We start from the raw sequence: 18,413 nt of genomic DNA on the forward strand, positions 1-18,413 counted from the left end.
GAACAGCTTGGACAGGCTGAACACTACTTTTTTCCTTAATGCTTACAAATCCCATCAAAACTCCAAATCACAAATGTGTCACTGAATAGCCTTTTGTTTTACTTTTGTGTATTTTTAAGAATTTTATAAACTAGGTGGTTATTGCAGCTAAAAGGTTTGCACACTGAAACTTCACTACACATTTTCTTTTGTTAATCATAAATTACTTGTAAATAGTGGCTCTTTGGAAAAACCTTGCATTCAGCCCACTATATTTTCCAACAATTAATCCAAATTTTTTTTGTGCATATCCCTCCTAAATGCCAACACACATGTGGCTCCTGTGGAGCATAGGGGCAGTGCTACAACCCAATTGTCAGAGGTGAAAGGGTGCAACAGCTGTTAATAAAACAAACAGGAGGATTGTCGTAATACCACGGATGCCTCTATGAGGCTGAGGGATAACACTGGCGCTGTACTCTGTACTGACAGGCGTAATTTATTCTGCTTCTCCCACCCAGCTGCTGGACGCCTATTTCACCAGAGCTCTTAAGGAGCAAAAGGAGAAGTTTCTGAAGAATCACGGTTTCTCACTGCTGGCCAACCAACTATACATCCACCAAGGCAGCCAGGGGCTCCTTGAATGCTTCTTGGAGATGCTGTTTGGACGGCCGGTGGGCCTGGAGGAAGAGTGAGTACATAACATCCACTGCACCACAGGCGCATGATTGCACATTAATATGTATAGAATTGTCTGCCGTATGAATAATGTTGGATGCAAACATATTCTTCATGTTGTGCCACATTGTTCTTTCTCGTGTTTCTCTTTAGTCTGGACCTGGAGGAAATGGAAAATCTCTCACCCTTCAGAAAGCGCTGTATCATCCCAGTGTTGGGTCTTATTGAGAACTCTCTGTATGAGAACTCTTTGGTGCACAACATCCTGTGTATGCTCCTGCAGCTCATCAATGCCTGCCCCAAGCTGGCAGACATCCTGCTAGACCACGGACTGCTCTACGTGCTCTTTAACACCCTGTCTACCCTCAATGGCATGGAGAACGGGTACGACTGCCAGAACAGGGAATGATTCATTCAGACATCTCCACGGGTTCATAGCACGTTTGTGTTGAACCTTTGAGCCAAGAATTAAATCATTAATCCTCTTATTGTTGGTTGATCTGGCACATGTGAGTGGTAGACTGACTTCCTGTGCTTCATATTTTCTTGTTTTCCTTGTCCTCCCTCTGTAGTATTCCCCTGAATGACTACAAACTCCTGGTGTGTGACATCCAGCAGATGCTTGTAGCTGTGACTATTCACTCCTGCAGCTCCTCTGGGTCCCAGTACTTCCGCATCATCGAAGACCTCATTACCTTACTGGGTTTCATGCAGACCAGCAAGATGCGTCGCACACAAGGTGAGAACCGTATTTCGATACACATGCAAAACACATCAGTCTTGTCACCTCCCATGCTCTGCAATCGTGGATGATATCAAGCTGTCAAGCTTGGCTACAGAAACAAATAGGGCTGTCACTTTATTATCTCCATCTGCAGAGTGGAAACTCATTTGAGAAATATCTCCCATTTTCATCTTCCCACCAAAGGGTTTTCTCTCATTTTTCCCTTTTATTTGCTCTCTGAAAAATATCTCTCCCTCCTCTTCCCCATTAGCACTTATTTCCTCGCTATATTTATGATCTGATATTATCATTCTGTGATCACAGAAGCATTAGAATGGCATTATGAGTGTGTATCTTTTTATTTTTGGTTGTTTTTCATTTCAGATATTATATTCAAATGTTCAGATGTATTATTAACATTATGGGGCTCTGTGCAAAAAAACATTTTGTATTGTTGTTCTCAACTTCTCATAATTATTCTAAGTCTTAATTGTACAGCACTTTGCAGTTTGCTTATTTCAACTTAATGACTGTGTCCTTGTTAGTGAGGCGTGTGTGTTCATCACTAGTGTAATCAACACCATTAAATGCCGCATGAGGCTACCTGTGCTGCTCTGTCTGCAAGTCCTGTTGCCATTAATTTTAGTGTTGTCAGTATCAAAGAGCAGTAATTAATTGTAAAATTGACTAACCTGTCAGTTGACTGTAGCATGAAGAGCGTGACCTTGAGTCACTCATCAGAAGCAGGTTGGCTCTAACATGACACAAATCTTTCTTTTCCCAGAGATGGCTGTGGCTTTGCAGTTCCGTGTCCTTCAGTCGGCGATTGAGTTTATAAAAACAACAGCCAACCAGGAACCTCAGAAACTGAGCACTTCTGTTAACGCTCCAAGCTCTCCGCATCACGCCATCTATCAGAAACGCAAGAGCATCGCCGGTGAGTGTCTCAAACTGGCTCTGGCACTGTAGAAAGCTGCAGTCTGCTTCTGTGCTGCTGGAGGTAGAAATGTGTCTGTTTATTGATCGTCTCTTCATCCCGATCTGAAGGTTCCATTGCCATCAAAGACTCCATTATCCCCCGCATCCCCAGGCAGCACTACTGCTCCTATGGCCAGATCCCCTTGTCCCCTCCATTCAGCTTCCTGTCCCAGGACTCCCCCCTCCCTTCCCCCACTGGAGCTCCATCGTACATGCTCCACTGTGACGCAGGTAGCTGGGACTGCGGTCCACAGCGGAAAACATCCTCCCTGTCAAGGGGCATGTTTCCCTCTCATGCAGTGAACTCACCCTGTCCCCAGGACCTCACCTTGGGGGTTAATTTGCCCAGTACCCCAGTGTGTTACTGGTGCCTTCTCTGTGTGCATGTGAGTGTGTAAGAGATCAAATGCTTAACTTCGTCAGTGTTAAGCATTCCAGCACAGATGACTATTTGATTAGTGAATCCTAATAATTTTCTCTTTACCAAAAACAAGTGTGCTTATCCTTTCTGAAAACTGGCTAATTATCCCAGACTACCAATTTTATAACCACATTCGAGCACTTATCAAGATTGTTCTTGTAGGTCGGCGCCGGTTCTCTCTGGCCCAGACTGACTCTCTGCTGATGCGAATGCGCTCTGTAGCCAGCGACGAGCTCAACCAAATGATGCAGAGGAGGATGAGCCAGGAAAACCCCATCCGTGCCAGTGAGACCGAGTTTGTCCAGCGGCTGCAGAGGCTTGTGGTTCTTGCCGTCAACAGACTCATTTACCACGGTACACAGCCTGGTGTTTCTTTGAATGATCTGGTCTAAACCCTTCATGAACACTGCACGCTAATCCTGCTTCTGTTTTTTTGTTTTCCTTATTTTAGATGTGAGTCAAGATTTATTTGATCTGCTGAATATCCCAGAGTGCACAGACCAACAGCTTTTCACACCAGATCCAGCTGATCAACCGCACGAAGATGGTGGCTCCGCTTCTGTCCCGCACTCTCCAACTCCCTTCACTCTACCACCTGCGAGCAAGAAGAGCTTCCAGAAGGACATCCTCCAGCTCATGATGGACGGGATCAAAGTCAGCCTGGTACGACAGCAGTCCAGTTGAAGCTTTTTCATGCTTTAGAAGCTCTTATTTGTAAACCTCTACTCTGAGCGTTGTAGCGTTTGATGGCTAACCTAGTGTTGCTACTGTGTATCCGTAGGGGAGCACAGGTCGTGGCGGAGCCCCGCATCAGCAGTGGCGAAGGATCCTGTGGTCCTGTCGGGACACTTTTCGGGTCCAAATTGGTCGTTTGCTGGTGCACACACTCAGCCCTGCACTTCCTCTATCAGACAGGAAGGAGGCACTTCAGTTTGTGTTTGATCCCAAACATTTGGATATCCTCAAGGAGAGTCTCAGCCCTGGACTAGAGGTGAATGTGATTTCTCATCTTAACTCCCATGAATTAGACCCTAAAGTGAGATATTTCTGTTCATTTTAATCTATATAATGAGAGAAATTGCGGATTAGGTACAGAAAAAAACTCTCTTTAGCTTTAAAAGTTCAAAAATTGGTGTCTTTCCCTGTTCATCCCCCTGCCAGACTTTACTGAAAGCTAGATAAAGCTCGGCTCCAATAGCCAGTGTCTGTGACTTACTTCAGACACAAATAAACTAAAATCTGCACTTTCTTTTCTCTCGCCGCTCTCAGCACGGACCAAAGTTGTCGCTGTACCTGTACGAGATGCTGCACGATCACAAGGATAACCTCACCAAAGAAGAGCAGAGCGCCGTGGGTGTATTCATGACCTCTCTCAAGCTTTGCGGTCATCGCTGCATCCCACCCAATGCTCCACACAAACAAGACTTGCTCAAGGCCATAAAAGAGGTACGTCCTACACGGTCATTGTCAAAGAGTCATTGTTAAAGGAAAGGGCAGCAGCTTCCAGGCTGCTTTAGTCTGACCTAATTCACCTGTTCCCTTCAGCTGTATGAAATATATTAACTTTAGTGCAAGCAAAAGTCTGTCTTTGATAAATGCTAAGCACAGCCTGTCAGGTTTTCTTATTATTCAGATAAATTTGTTTACCTGCAACAGGAAAAATTCAAGTATGAAGCAGAAGAGAAAACAAGTAAAGTAGCATGGGAAAAGAAAATGGCAAATGCTCAGAGGAAGTGAGTATAATTCTTTTCTTTCTTTTTTCTATTGTTAACAGAAAGAATCATATGTTAGTTTGTTTTATTTCGTTCGCTCACTCTTTTTATTTTTCCTCTGCAGTCTTATCCAGAGGCTGGATGGAAAGTCAAAGGATATATCCAAGATTGCAGCCGATATCACTCAGACTGTGTCCCTCCGGCAAGGCATGGAGAGAAAGAAAGTCATCCAGCACATCAGGGGCCTCTACAAGACCGACCTGAGTGCCAGCCGCCACTGGCAGGAGCTGGTGCAGCAGCTCACACACGACCGGTAGGAGTTGTTCATGATCTACATTACTGCTCATGTCATCCTCGCTGTGGCTGCTTGTTTGTTGGTTTTGGTTAAAGTGCGAATAAAACAAATCAAATACTTCCCTTTCAGACCTGCAAAGCTTTCTTTTGTACTGATGTAAGGTTTTGAGTGTGCTGTTTTAGTTTCTTTTTCTTTATTTTTTTTTCCTCCAGTGCGGTTTGGTACGATCCCACATCCTACCCAACTTCCTGGCAGCTGGACCCCACCGAAGGGCCGAACCGTGAGCGACGGCGGCTACAGAGATGCTACCTCACCATCCCAAACAAATACCTGCTCAAAGACAGACGCAAGCCTGAAGGTGGGAGGGAAAAAATGCTCTTTGGCTAAATTTTGTGTCGCACTGGTGTCTCCCAAATCTCATATTTCTTCTTTCTTTTTTTTTTAATAGAAACTGTGAAGCCACCGCTGTCCTTCCTGTTTGAGGATAAGACTCACTCCTCCTTCTCCTCCACTGTTAAAGACAAAGCCACCAGTGAATCCATCAGGTATAACATCCTGCTTCTTTCTTCCTGTAACCCTTTAAGTGAACATGTCATGTCAGGTTGTAAGAAAAACGTCATTCTTTTGTCCTTAGGTTCACCAGACGTTGCATCAGCGTTGCCCCTTCCAGAGAAACAGCAGGGGAGCTTCTTCTGGGTGAGACACCGGCCACTGTTTACACAGAGCTCCATAATCTGCTCTCTCTGAGGCACCGCGGAGTATTGCTCCTCCATCACACACAAGCATTTGCTATTTATTCAGTAAAGGAAGCGTTTGTTTGTCTTGCGTTCAAATCTCACTCTCACCCTGTGCTGTCTCACAGGAAAGTGTGGGATGTACTTTGTGGAGGACAACGCTGCTGACGCTCATGACAACCAGGTAAAGCCAGAGCACCGTTCAGGCGTGTTCCCTGCCAGAGGAATGACAATAATTTCTGCAATAATTTCCGCCTGGCTACTCAACACCGAACACGTTTGTGTGTCTGAGCAGAGCCTGCACGGGGAGACCGAGGCACCTTCTTTCTCCTGGACGTACGAGGAGATCAAGGAGGTGCACAAGCGATGGTGGCAGCTAAGAGACAACGCTGTGGAGATATTCCTCACCAACGGCAGGACGCTGCTGTTGGCCTTTGACAACTCCAAGGTGAGTGGAGTCAGAGGGGCTTTTAAATAAAAGACACCAGATCGCTTGTGGAAGGTTTGGTTAATGCTCATGATTAATAAACAGTAGATCTTGTAAGTTGTTTACTTTAGCTGTTCAACATAACTATTGCAGAGCGCTGACTGGACTAGACTACCCAGCAGATTACAGGAGGAAATATTCCAGTCTGTGTTTCATCTGAGTATAAAATGTAACCGCACAGGATGGACTGTGATTAAAAATGATAAAACAAAGAAGCATAGTGATGGTCAAAGAGAAAGATTGGACAAAATCACAGTTTCAGAAGAAGAAAAAATAAATGCTGTGGGAGTTAATTGTTGAATTGCCTTTTTGGTATTCTGCTCTTGAAACCTCTGGCTCTGTAGTGCTCCGTGCGAGAAATCGATCTTGACAATAAGCAATGATAATAAGATTCAGTACCATCGCACTCTGCTGTGAAAATATATCGTTATTTTGCAGTGGCTTAAAGCGATACACTGAGAGAAAGTTACAATATGGTCAGACAGATGGCTTATTGCTCATGCTTTTAATTCAGAAAAATCAAAGGGCGTGCAGACCTACTGAGCCACACGAAAGCCAAACAGATAATGTTTGCAGACTTCTGAAAACCTTTCTTTCAATAAGGCAGGAAGAAAAGTTTTCCATTTCTCCTTTGTATTTATTTCAAGTTCAGAAGGATATGGAATTTTTAAAGTGTAAATGTTTGCATGCTTGACCTAATGTGATGTCGGTGGATCGGGATTATAGTCGGGAGATCATCGTAATTCAACATCATTACGATAATATAAGCCTCACAGAGCTACTAATGGTTTGAAGCTTTTTAATTGTAAAGATCGTTATGTTCTATCATAGTTGTTGCAGAATCTGAGGCTCGGTTTGCTGGAGAAGCTTTAGAATGAATGAAACTAAAACTAAAGAGTAATTTAATTGTTTTATGTGGATTAGCCATAAAAAAATGTCAAATTAAAGTTCATCTTTCATGTTACATTTGCAAGTTAGCACCATGTTTCAGTCAAGTCTCTAAACTACCTCATGGTGTCTCTGCTCTGGCCTCAGTTCCGAGATGACGTCTACCACAACATACTGACCTCCGATCTTCCCAACTTGCTGGAGCACGGAAACATCACGGCGCTCACGCAGCTTTGGGGCTCGGGTCAGATCTCCAACTTCGAGTACCTCACGCATCTCAACAAGCACGCCGGCCGCTCCTTCAACGACCTCATGCAGTACCCGGTGTTCCCCTTTATCCTGCGAGATTACACCAACGAGACTCTCGACCTGCAGGACCCAAACATCTACAGGTCCGTGCTGGATGACGAATCTTTTCCCGAGTTGACATTGACACAAAAGCTAATTTAAAGCCTCCCGTTTAAAGCTTTTCTATTAAAGTATTATGAATCCAGACAAACATTGAACTGTTGTTATATTTTTTTGAGAAAAACTGAAAGGGAACTGGCGTCTCTTTGAAGTCAACGCTTCTGTCGCTGATGATGTCATCGCTCAACAACTGTTTGCTTTCGTATTTTAACGCAGGAACTTGAGCAAACCCATCGCCGTCCAGTCCAAAGAGAAAGAGGATCGCTACGTGGATAATTACAGGGTAAGTCCCCGTGTCTGTTTCAACACGTGCTACTCGAGCATTTTGCATATTCCATATTCCATAAATAAAAACACACTGACGTGTTCCTCGTGCAGTACCTGGAGGAGGAGTACAAGAAGGGCATCCGTGAGGACGACCCCATGCCTCCCGTCCAGCCTTACCACTACGGCTCCCACTACTCCAACAGCGGCACTGTGCTGCACTTCCTGGTTCGAATGCCTCCTTTCACAAAGATGTTTCTCGCCTATCAGGGTAAGTCGCAACATTAAGCCTCCTTCAGAATACAAAAAGAAAATCTTATGGTTATGGTTAATTGTTTTGGGCCTCTAATAAATGAATGATGCTATACTTATACTGACCAAACTGTATGTTTTGTTTCTTTTATGTGAAGCCTGAATCTGGCACGGTGCTCTCAGATCTAACATAGGATTGCAGTGTCTGTGTTATTGCTTCATGAAAGCCTGCTTCATCTTTACACTCTTCTCTGATCAGCTCCTCACCCTTCCCCTTCCTCGCTTCTTTCTCTTTAATTTATTTTGCATTCATCTGATCCTCCGAGGCATCTTTTTATGTGATTTGTAAATGTATTCAGCGAGCGTGGTGTTTAAGGTCATGAAAGATGTTTTCAATCAGTGAGTCGAATTTGTAATTAGACTGTCCCCGGCCTTAATCAGACCAGAGCTTTGATATCCCGGACCGGACGTTTCACTCCATGAACACTACGTGGCGTCTGTCCTCTTACGAGTCAATGACTGACGTCAAAGAGCTCATCCCAGAGTTTTTCTACCTCCCAGAATTCCTGGTTAACAGAGAAGGTAATTAGTTTTCCTTTCCTATTTTTAGCTTTTGTGCGTTCATCTTTCATCTTCTCAGAATTTCCTCTTTTTTTTTGTTTTTTCTTTGCCTGGATAGGTTTTGATTTCGGGGTTCGTCAGAATGGCGAGAGGGTGAATCATGTGAATTTACCGCCGTGGGCTCGCAACGACCCACGTCTGTTCATCCTCATCCACCGACAAGCACTAGAGTCTGATCAGGTCTCCCAGACGCTGTGTCAGTGGATCGATCTGGTGTTCGGGCTCAAGCAGAAAGGCAAAGCAGCGGTCCAGGCCATCAATGTCTTCCACCCAGCTGTACGTAGCTGCTGACTCTCGCATTTCCTCGACGTTAGTGTAAAAAAATAAATAATAAACCTTTGTCGCTCAGACACCAGTTTCATGTCACTCTTTACAGACCTATTTTGGCATGGATGTTTCGGCTGTAGAAGACCCTGTTCAGCGACGGGCCCTGGAGACGATGATCAAGACATACGGACAGACGCCCAGGCAGCTCTTTAACACCTCTCACATCAGCAGGACAAGCACCAAACTCATGGAGGGGGAGCTGCCAGCAGCCATGGGCCTCCTGGTCCAGCTGGCCTTCAGAGAAAGCAGAGAACCAGCCAAGGAAATAGTCTGCCCGGTAATCAACTCTGTGGTGTTTGTGACTCTGGCAGCCTGCTGTGCGCTGAGCAAGACATGACTTAATTCACCACCCGTGAAATGATCTGCTCCTCACCTAGCAATTTTCTCTTCCTCTCCCCAGAGTCCGCTGCCGTGGATCAAAGGTCTGAAGTGGGGCGAGTATGTGGGCTCACCTTCCGCTCCGGACCCAGTGGTGTGTTTCAGTCAGCCGCACGGGGAGAGGTTCGGATCCCTGCTGGCTCTGCCGACGCGAGCCATCTGCGGCCTCTCCAGCAAGTTCTGCCTCATGATGATTTACAGCAAGGAGCAGGGTAGGAAGCCCAAAGACTCATTCCAGAAAGTATTGCACAAGTGCCCCGCTGACTCGCATTAAATTTTTCTTCTCTGCTCTGCAGGTGTGCGGAGCATGCACAGCACAGACATCCAGTGGTCAGCCATCTTAAGCTGGGGCTACGCGGACAACATATTGAGGCTGAAGAGCAAGCAGAGCGAGCCACCTATCAACTTCATTCAGTGTTCACAGCTTCACCAGGTACGCATCAGTTTATGCTTCGACAAATCCTGACCACCTGTTATATAAGAGTTATCTGGCTTTTGGTGTGCGCTCCTCCATCCAACCGTCCGTCTCCCTCTCCTCCAGGTGACCAGCTGCGCCTGGGTGCCCGATGGCTGCCAGCTATTTACGGGTAGCAAGTGTGGAGTCATCACCGCCTACAGCAACCGCTTCACCAGCACCACGGTGCGTTTCCATGGCAACGTCCCCCTCTAACCTTCCGCCTGCACACGAACACCCAAACCGCCCACCCACCGCCGATTACACCCCCCCACCCCCACCCCCGTCCTCTTCTTTAGGCAGCCTCACCATGCTCAAACGCTCAGCTTCATTAGTCACATCACAGCTGCCCTTGAAACGCATTTCCACCGAGCCCATAAGTGGGATTAGAGGCCTCAGAGTTCAGTCATCAGAGAGGCTTTCAGACCTCGTCAGTCCCCACCAGTAGACATGTGGATTTGCCATTTTTCTGGACTTCCAGCAACTACCGAGAGGCAATTTGACTTTAATTAATGGAGATTTTTAGGAAAAAGCAAGACACAATATATAAGAGTCACAGATACATTTAGATCTGTATTTCTTCTGTGTGGTCTCTAACATGTATTTCCCTCCACAGCCATCAGAGATGGAGGTGGAATCTCAGGTTCACCTGTACGGGCACACGGGCGAAGTCACCAGCCTGTTTGTCTGCAAACCTTACAGCATCCTCATCAGTGTGAGCAATGATGGCACCTGCATCCTCTGGGACCTGAACAGGTCAGTGTGTGTGAAAGGTTTTTATGTTTTGTTTTTTTTAAAGAAGAAGAAACTGCATTATGCAGTGTTTGTGTGGTTTCTGAGTACTTCTGTGTTTTCCAGACTCTGTTATGTACAGAGTCTCACAGGCCACAAAAGCCCGGTGATGGCTGTGTCTGCCAGCGAGACCACAGGGGACATCGCAACAGTGTGTGACTCAGGTATGAGGGGGCGGGCGTCTTCTTTTATAACCAGAGTGTTTATCGCGTCTCATCTTCTGGTTATTGAAGTGTCTTCTGGTCCTTGGTGTGAGTTATGGCTCCTCTTCTTTTGTTTCCAGAGGGAGGAGGCAGCGACCTTCGCCTGTGGACGGTGAACGGGGACCTGATTGGGCATGTCCACTGCAGAGAGATCATCTGTTCTCTGGCTTTCTCCAACCAGCCGGAGGGCGTGTCTGTCAACGTCATCGCTGGTGGGCTGGAGAATGGCGTCGTCAGGTAGGCAAAACTTTTCTTTTGCCGTTACGTTTGTGTCCTGTTCCACTAGACGGCTTTGGAAATTTCGGAGGAGGGAATACTATTTCGACTTCAGCTTTTCCTTCTCATATAGATCCACTCCATGGCCACTCACCAAAGTAATTAATACAGTTAGGTCCATATAAATATGGACGCTGACACAAGGTTGGTTTTTTACATGTTTACTCAAACATATTTTAAATATAGTCATAGAAGTATATATAGTTATAAGAACGAACATTGTATTTTCAGTTATTTAATTTGTCCAATTACTTTTGAGATCCTGAAATGAAGGGATTGTGTTCAAAATACTTTAGTTCTTCACATTTTTATGCAATCTTTTTGTTCAACCCGCTGAATTAAAGCTGAAAGTCTGCACTTCAACTTCATCTGAGTTGTTTCATTTAAAAATCATTGTGATGATGTTACAAACCAAAATTTGAATAAAGTTGTCTGTCCAAGTATTTATGGATCTAACTGTAAATAAGTAAATATTACATGACAGAAAGTTCCTGTTTTTCACTCTCTGCTATAGAATTTATTTATTTTACAATAGCTCAGAAGTTTTTAAAAAAAGGAGAATAAAATAGGAAATTGTCTGTGAATGACCAAAAACGTTTATACTTGGAGTGCAGTCTGAGCAAAGAGCTACCAGAACATTGTAATTTTACACATTTATGTCTTATAATTTAAGCCCAAGGAGTCGTGCTGACAGATTTGTTTTACTGCAGCAGAATTTCTGTCATGTAGAAAATCCCAGATGTCCTGTTGAAACTGCACTGCTGGTTTTCTCATATTAAGAGATCCCAGGAATTAAATGTGTAGTTAAATGTCTTTGGATTGACAGGAGCTTCACTTGTCCGGCCCACTGGGCTTGCATGTGGCCCACGATGTAAAATGAGTTTGACATCCCGCTCCCTGCACTGTTTATTATTATTATTTTTTTAATCTCTGATATGTTTTCAGGTTATGGAGCACCTGGGATTTGAAACCAGTGAGAGAGATCACATTTCCCAAGTCTAGCAAGCCCATCATCAGGTTTGTTTACAGCGCGCTGTTCTCTTTGTACTTTTATGCCACGCCTGTATGCTCGTCAGCATTTTAAGTCTAACAGTCTCCTCTCGTGTCTGCTTCAGCCTGACGTACTCGTGTGATGGTCACCACCTCTACACGGCCAACAGCGAGGGCACGGTGATGGCGTGGTGTCGACGGGACCAGCAGCGCATGAAGCTGCCCATGTTCTACTCCTTCCTGAGCAGCTATGCTGCAGGATGAGTGTTTGTGTGATGTTTGCGCCTGTCCACTTCTCAGCAAGAGGACCTCCCCTCCTCCTCCTCCTCCTCTTGTCTGCACTGACAGAGAGGAGGACATGTCAGCATGTCCTCAAACTCTCTGAACCCTCCCTGACTTTTAAATAAAGCCATCCCCAGCAGAGCAAACTGTACCGCCGCCACTCCCAGCATCAAGAAATGATTATGAAAATAGTATTATATGTAGATAAGTATATATTTATAAATGCATTAAAATGGACTCTTGCAGGAATGGTTGAGTATTTGGCTGAGGCTGCATCAGACACTTTATACAGGATGTATTTCTGAGAGTGTTTCATTTGTCGAGTCTTTAATTCCTGCTGATGTGTTTTTGTTGGCTGGTGTTGATTTAGCCGTTTCCTGGTAAGCTGCTATGGTCTGGACAAAGCCAGACTCAAAGTGTGAAGACCCTCGTGTTTCACCTCGACATCGCTCACATCTCCTGCAGCGTGCGGTCTGACAGATCGCCGCCCCAGCTCAGTGAACGCGTCCTGCTGACGCTGCAGTGGCTGCAAGGGAAGGGAGCCCCCTCCTCGCGTCTGTCGCCAGGAGAGGTCCCGCTCTGCGGGAGTGAGACGTCCCTCCGCCGCGCTGTCTGCTCCACTCAGATCTGAACGCTAGAGTCACAGACCTGCTTCACTTTGTGTCTGACCTCAGTTGACGGACCGAGGGGACCTTGTGGGTGCCTGTTGTTCTGTCCTGCTTTTGCATGCTAGGACGATGCTGCCCTTGACTGTGTGAATGTGGATGTAACATTTGCTGCAATGCTCCTTGTTTTAAGGCTTCCCTTAGTTAAACCAGCCCATTTGCTCTTTAAAAACACCATGGAGGCTCATCTCTGTCTTGCCCGTCGCTTAAATGCACAAGAACCACTTTTCACTACTTTACAGGGCTGATTTATTTATTTTTTTGAGAAAGCAATTAACAAACTGTTAGATGCTTGCAGTCGGAGGAGGAAGAAGGCGGAGGAGAGAGTGACTTCCTGAATGCTCCGTGATCCTCACTGATCTCCCACACTTACTTAGCACCTGTGCAGCATTACTAAAAGGGTGCAGTGGGTGTGGGAGGGTTTAGTAAAGAGCGTCGCGTCGGCTGATATCATATACACTACACACATCGGTCTGGGAAACGGCCGAGCAGCTGTTTCTTTTTCTTAACCTACTCCAGGATCCATGTAGCCTTTCTTTACATTCCCACTTACGTTACTGCACTTCACGGTTTCTTAAACGAGAATCAGAAGCACTTTTTTTTCCCCCTCAGCTACTTCAGTTTAAGTAGAGCCAATGATCTGTGGCCTTAACACAAACTGAGCTTGATTTAATTCCACTAATAAATCAAATCCAGAAAGCAATATCAGACACAGACATGCAATAGGTCATGTTTTTGGTACCTTGTTTCATGTGGGAAGAAACCAGGGTTCATTTCGTTTCTTTTTCTAAGACAGCTGTGAAACAATTAGTTTTTATTCCCTTTTGTGGTGACTGCAGCACCCGGTGACGACTAATGTCTTACACTTACTTGAGAAAGGGATTATTTCTTGTTAACTCATTCCTTTTCGCTTCGACCTGATTTATTTTTCTTCCTGATCCTACGTGGACATGATGTTACTGTGTTTGTTTACTGATTTTCTCTATGAAATGTATGAAAAACTTTATGTGAACCACAACCTCTCAACCCAAATGTGTGTTTGTATGTATTTTTTGTTTGTTTGTTTTTTAATGTAAAAGGTAGAAAATGTGACAGATTTTCTGACGGAAGGAAATATTATATTTCTGTTAATGACTTAAAGCTATGCATAATTTAAGATCATCGTTTTAGGTTGCTTAAGTTGTATTTTGGCCCCTCCTGCTAGTTTTCTGTTTTTTTCCTTTGCATTTTTGGCATCTTGAAGGTTCCTAATGTTTAGTTTTGTTTGTATGCGTGTACGTGTTTGAATGAACCAAGTGATAAGCATATTATAAATATATAAAAATCTATAAATATTTGAAGAAATATTATCGTCGTGTTGATTGTGTCCATTTCTTTGTGTGCGTGTGTTGGGGGAGGGGTTGCGTTCAGGGACATAAAGTAAGCAGAAACTCGTGTCGTACTGCACAAATCAGATCGGAAGCACGAACAGGAAAAACAAATTAAAATTTTAAAAGTTATCAGGATGCAAGCCACGCTTAAGAGCGCGTGCAGTCGTTAAGGGTGAGGCCATCAGGGGGACACGGTGATGTCAAAGCTGATAGAAAATAAAATAATAAACGATACGGGGAAAGCCTGCAGACCTGCGCTGCCTTATGCAGCAATCAAGCTAATTAGAATCAGCCGCTCCTAATTTGACTAACAGGCAGCGTCGGTGCGTTTACGGCCACTCTGGACAGCTGAAGCTCATCCCGGCTCCCTGCTGCTGCTGCTCCTGGTCCACTGATCGAGTGCTCCCCGCCCCACAGCCTGTATCTGATCGTCATACAGAGGTTTCCCCCCCTGCTGCTGCTGCGTAACATCTCTCCAAGTCCAGCCGTGGTGCTCACCAAGACCTCACCGCTTGGAGCTCATCTTCCTACACGGAATACGCACTGAGCGAGCCGCCGAGGCGACATTTAAAGACGCCGAGATTTTTGGCTCCTCGGGTTCAGTCCAGACCGAAGCGAGGCTGGGATTTCCTCTTATCGTTTCATATTTGACAGATCTTTGTGTGTGCGCGCGTGTGTGTGTCTGTGTGTGTTGGGTGGAGTCAACCCGGAATTCTCCCAAATTGGAAAACCACTGGCACATTTCAGGTAGGTCGGCGGCTGCAGGCTACATTAATGAGCGCGTATCCGACCAATGCAGGGATTTATTTCAAAATGTTTATCATCAGTGCAAAAATCATTGCTGCTCCTTTTTCCCCCCCACATGATGCATGGTTTGCTGTTTTCTGCTCTAACCAGGGCCGCAGCTCGCTGTGTGTCCACAGATTAATCTCCTCTTAGAAATAAATAGTCGCACGCGTTTTCACAGATCTGCATCAGCAATTAGCAGCATCGTTGCATTTGGATAAAACTGCACAGGGGCGAATACAGCCGAGCAACCCTCAGGATGGATGCATCCAAAGCAAACCTAAACGGAGAAGGCCCGATGGCTTCCTACGAGGGTGTGATTTAAAAGCTATAAATTGGCCGTAGAGCTGTGGAGGCTGGAGGGATGGCAGATGAATTTGTCGTCTTCGACAGTCTGCTTTAAGATAAATACATTTTTTGTGTGGTTTTTTTTTTTTTTTTAAACAAAGAATAGATGCGCAATAATAATAATGCATATTATCATAGAAAGGGGGATTGATTCAGCAACCCCTCACCTCCAGTGAAATGCTTCATTTCTTAAGGCAAATTATTAGAAAACACATCTGTGGGCACATTTTTGCCGTGGCTGCCAAACTGGGACATTTCAGTGGTGAGTGAGTGAGTGGGTGGGGGTGGCTCAAGGAGGCTAAAATGGGAGTAAGATGTAGTGATTGCGAGAATTGATCTGCAGAGCTGCAGCTGATGTTCTCTTGAGGTGAAAGTTGAGGAGGAAGGCCAGCAGTGGAAAGATCTGCAGATCCTGGGAGGAACTGGGGAGAAGCTGCAGGTGCTTTGCTTTTCTAGGTGTACCAGCATAAACTCCTGCTGAAGAGCACTTGAGCAAAATACTAGGTGTGTGTGTGTCTCGCTCTCTCTTAATCCCTCCCAGCCCTCCACTCCTTGCTAACCTCCCCCCCAGCCAGTTGGTCTAAATAATAACGTGACAAAGGAAGAAAAGCAATCATGCATGAGCGCTGGCTGAAAAATGACAAACCGCTGTCCAGCTGATGCCCACAGAGCAGCTTCTTCAGATAACAAATGGACAAACAAAATGGGTCCTTCCAAGTTTCACTGTGTAAAAAGGAGCGGGTGGGGGCGAGGTTGTAGTAGAGTAGCTGCTCCATCAGGGTAGAGCTGTCGCCAGGGGGGTGCTGATTTGATGTGACGTTCACTGAGTCTCTCCCCCCCCTTGCATCTGTTTGGCGTCACAGGAGCACCATGAAGGACGGCATCGCCAACAACAGCACGGCCAGCATCTCCCAAGCCAGGAAAGCTGTGGAGCAACTGAAGATGGAGGCCTGCATGGATAGGATAAAGGTACAAAGCTTTATTGTTGTTATTGTCTGCGCACGTGAACAAATATTTTCACATCGCTTCTGTTACCAAGTATGCAATTACTCAAAAACCGTACCTCCACTTATCATGGAACTGAAAGCTTTGTGTGCCTCTAACATCGGCTGGGATTTTGGAGCAGTTCAATAGGCGCGTCTCGATGAGTGACAGTTCTCAGCAAGCATTTCATTTTTGCTCATTTTTGTCTGAATAAAGCACAAAATTAACTTTGCTGGCTTACAATTGGCAACATTATCACGCTTGGCTCTCATGGCTTCATATTTGCACACAGTAACACTGTTTAAAAGAAGAAATGGCCGGGATGATGGTGCCGTCGTCCAAAAACTGGGGAAAAATGCATCAATTAGCCACACTGCATTGGCTTTTCCTCGTGTTTAAAATACTCACTCGTGCACTAAATCTGCATCCTTTATTAATGCACTAATTACTCCTGTTTGAATCACCGTTGGTAAACACTACAGTGCCCAGCTGTTTGAACGTTATTTATTTAATTTTTAAATGAATCCTCATTTCCACAGTGGGGTTGAATTGGCTTGCTGTCAGACGTATTGAGGTAGATCAAAATAAACCTGGCACAAATAGTAAGGAAATTTGTCTTTGGTCAATTTCTTTTTGTTGTAACAAAAAGCCTCTTGGGAATAAATATTATACAGTTGGAAATCTTGTTTATTTTTCCTTAAATGGTACCACTTGTAAGGAAAGTGCATTTGTTCCGCCCATGAAAAACTTGCCAACTTGGCAAGCTAATGGACCCTGCTGCAGCGGTCAGTTGGTGTCTAATCCAAACATGCCACGTTTGACTGATTTGGTGCTTGCGCTGTAGGACAACTTCAAGCTGCAGAACCAAGATGCAGCATTATTTGGAGTGAGCTCTAGTACAATCTCCAAATTGAAGACAAAGATTCCGATAACGGAGGATGTCAGAGAAAGGCGGTGAAGTTGGCGTCCCAAGAAGACTATTTTCCTCCCTTGTCAGCACTTAAGAACTGTTAACAGTCTTCTACAGATTTGCAGGATGACATCGGCTCTCTACCCAGATGATGTAGAACAGACTCCATGCAATCTCCGGTTTTGTGGCGGCCTGTCCCGAGCCCTTCACCATCAGGCATGTTTGCACTGGTGTCACCAATATGTGCACTGGAACCTGAACATGTGGAGGAACACCATGTTCAACCATGAGTCCAGATCCTGCTTGTGCTCGCCCCTGCAAATCAGAGACTCCATCCAGAATTTGGGAGTGGAGTGGATGGTGTGGCATGCCGGCAGTAATGACATCAACCCCACTGAATACTTGTTTGATCAACTTGAGCGTGCTGTTCAATTACACTGACTTATGACAAATGCTGGTTGAAGAATGGGACACATCATGAGGAGGCGGTGCCAGTGTGACTGTATTTCCACAAATTTCTTTAGGCAGGTTTAGGTATATTTAGAGACCAAGACACACGCTGTACATAGGCATGGAAACAATGTATCACTAGTCCTGTTTAAACCTTCATCCCTGTGACATGGTCCACTTTTCTGTTACTCCAGCCTATTATGTTTTCTTGATTTAGAAGCACAGTGTAATAACTCTGCACTCATAAAACATTCAAGATAACATCCATGTGTTGAATCCTGGGTCCGCTATTATTGTGCACTCTTTGTCTCAGTCCATTATAAAAGCTTTAACCCATTTATTAGATGGCCTGGTCCAGTTGGAGTAAATCACTGCTATTATCTTCCCTCGTCTTTCTTGGATTTCTTTTCTTTAGAGAAGCGCGCCACAGTTTTGAGTATTGCAGTGCCGGCATTTTTGCCAGACTCGTGATGGATGCTTGGCGCACTTTTTCCCACCTTGCAACTCGACTCGGTGACAGTTCAGTGTAATTACAAACTTGCATATTTGTTATTTTGAGTCCCTGGATTGTGTAAAGTTGAATGAGGAATGTTGGGCACTTCTATAGATTGTGTATATAAAAGGTAACTGTGGTCACTATGACATCAGCAGGGCCTCTTGATGTTCTGAAGGAGTACCTCTGACGTAGGGCTGCTCGATTATGGCAAAAATGATAATCACGATTATTTTCACTGAAATTGAGATCTCGATTATTTGA

At 45.0% G+C, this 18,413-nt stretch overlaps 2 protein-coding genes across 9 annotated transcripts in view; both read left to right on the top strand.

The window, feature by feature from the left end:
• Positions 1 to 14,144, top strand: part of lyst (lysosomal trafficking regulator) — a 60,794-nt gene extending 46,650 nt beyond the window's left edge. For all 8 annotated transcript variants that reach the window (XM_005742432.1, XM_005742436.1, XM_005742434.1 and 5 more), the window contains 29 exons: positions 501 to 670; positions 811 to 1,041; positions 1,230 to 1,396; positions 2,166 to 2,318; positions 2,943 to 3,134; positions 3,232 to 3,443; positions 3,562 to 3,771; positions 4,050 to 4,226; positions 4,437 to 4,513; positions 4,617 to 4,805; positions 5,000 to 5,145; positions 5,236 to 5,332; positions 5,422 to 5,483; positions 5,650 to 5,705; positions 5,817 to 5,969; positions 7,044 to 7,288; positions 7,521 to 7,587; positions 7,683 to 7,839; positions 8,262 to 8,402; positions 8,500 to 8,717; positions 8,818 to 9,045; positions 9,169 to 9,358; positions 9,443 to 9,579; positions 9,688 to 9,786; positions 10,217 to 10,356; positions 10,459 to 10,556; positions 10,676 to 10,832; positions 11,817 to 11,888; positions 11,987 to 14,144. In XM_005742432.1, the coding sequence (XP_005742489.1) occupies positions 501 to 670; positions 811 to 1,041; positions 1,230 to 1,396; positions 2,166 to 2,318; positions 2,943 to 3,134; positions 3,232 to 3,443; positions 3,562 to 3,771; positions 4,050 to 4,226; positions 4,437 to 4,513; positions 4,617 to 4,805; positions 5,000 to 5,145; positions 5,236 to 5,332; positions 5,422 to 5,483; positions 5,650 to 5,705; positions 5,817 to 5,969; positions 7,044 to 7,288; positions 7,521 to 7,587; positions 7,683 to 7,839; positions 8,262 to 8,402; positions 8,500 to 8,717; positions 8,818 to 9,045; positions 9,169 to 9,358; positions 9,443 to 9,579; positions 9,688 to 9,786; positions 10,217 to 10,356; positions 10,459 to 10,556; positions 10,676 to 10,832; positions 11,817 to 11,888; positions 11,987 to 12,125 (4,380 nt within the window). In that variant the 3' untranslated portion in view covers positions 12,126 to 14,144. The remainder of the gene's footprint in view (positions 1 to 500; positions 671 to 810; positions 1,042 to 1,229; positions 1,397 to 2,165; positions 2,319 to 2,942; positions 3,135 to 3,231; positions 3,444 to 3,561; positions 3,772 to 4,049; positions 4,227 to 4,436; positions 4,514 to 4,616; positions 4,806 to 4,999; positions 5,146 to 5,235; positions 5,333 to 5,421; positions 5,484 to 5,649; positions 5,706 to 5,816; positions 5,970 to 7,043; positions 7,289 to 7,520; positions 7,588 to 7,682; positions 7,840 to 8,261; positions 8,403 to 8,499; positions 8,718 to 8,817; positions 9,046 to 9,168; positions 9,359 to 9,442; positions 9,580 to 9,687; positions 9,787 to 10,216; positions 10,357 to 10,458; positions 10,557 to 10,675; positions 10,833 to 11,816; positions 11,889 to 11,986) is intronic.
• A 291-nt stretch (positions 14,145 to 14,435) lies between these two features.
• Positions 14,436 to 18,413, top strand: part of gng4 (G protein subunit gamma 4) — a 15,950-nt gene continuing 11,972 nt past the window's right edge. The window contains exons 1-2 of the mRNA XM_005742440.2: positions 14,436 to 14,925; positions 16,176 to 16,281. Coding sequence (XP_005742497.1) covers positions 16,183 to 16,281 — 99 coding nt within the window. The 5' untranslated portion in view covers positions 14,436 to 14,925; positions 16,176 to 16,182. The remainder of the gene's footprint in view (positions 14,926 to 16,175; positions 16,282 to 18,413) is intronic.

The sequence above is a fragment of the Pundamilia nyererei genome, unplaced genomic scaffold (genome assembly GCF_000239375.1).
Source record: "Pundamilia nyererei isolate P.nyererei 1_Seehausen unplaced genomic scaffold, PunNye1.0 scaffold00120, whole genome shotgun sequence".
In the NCBI taxonomy this organism is placed as follows: domain Eukaryota; kingdom Metazoa; phylum Chordata; class Actinopteri; order Cichliformes; family Cichlidae; genus Pundamilia; species Pundamilia nyererei.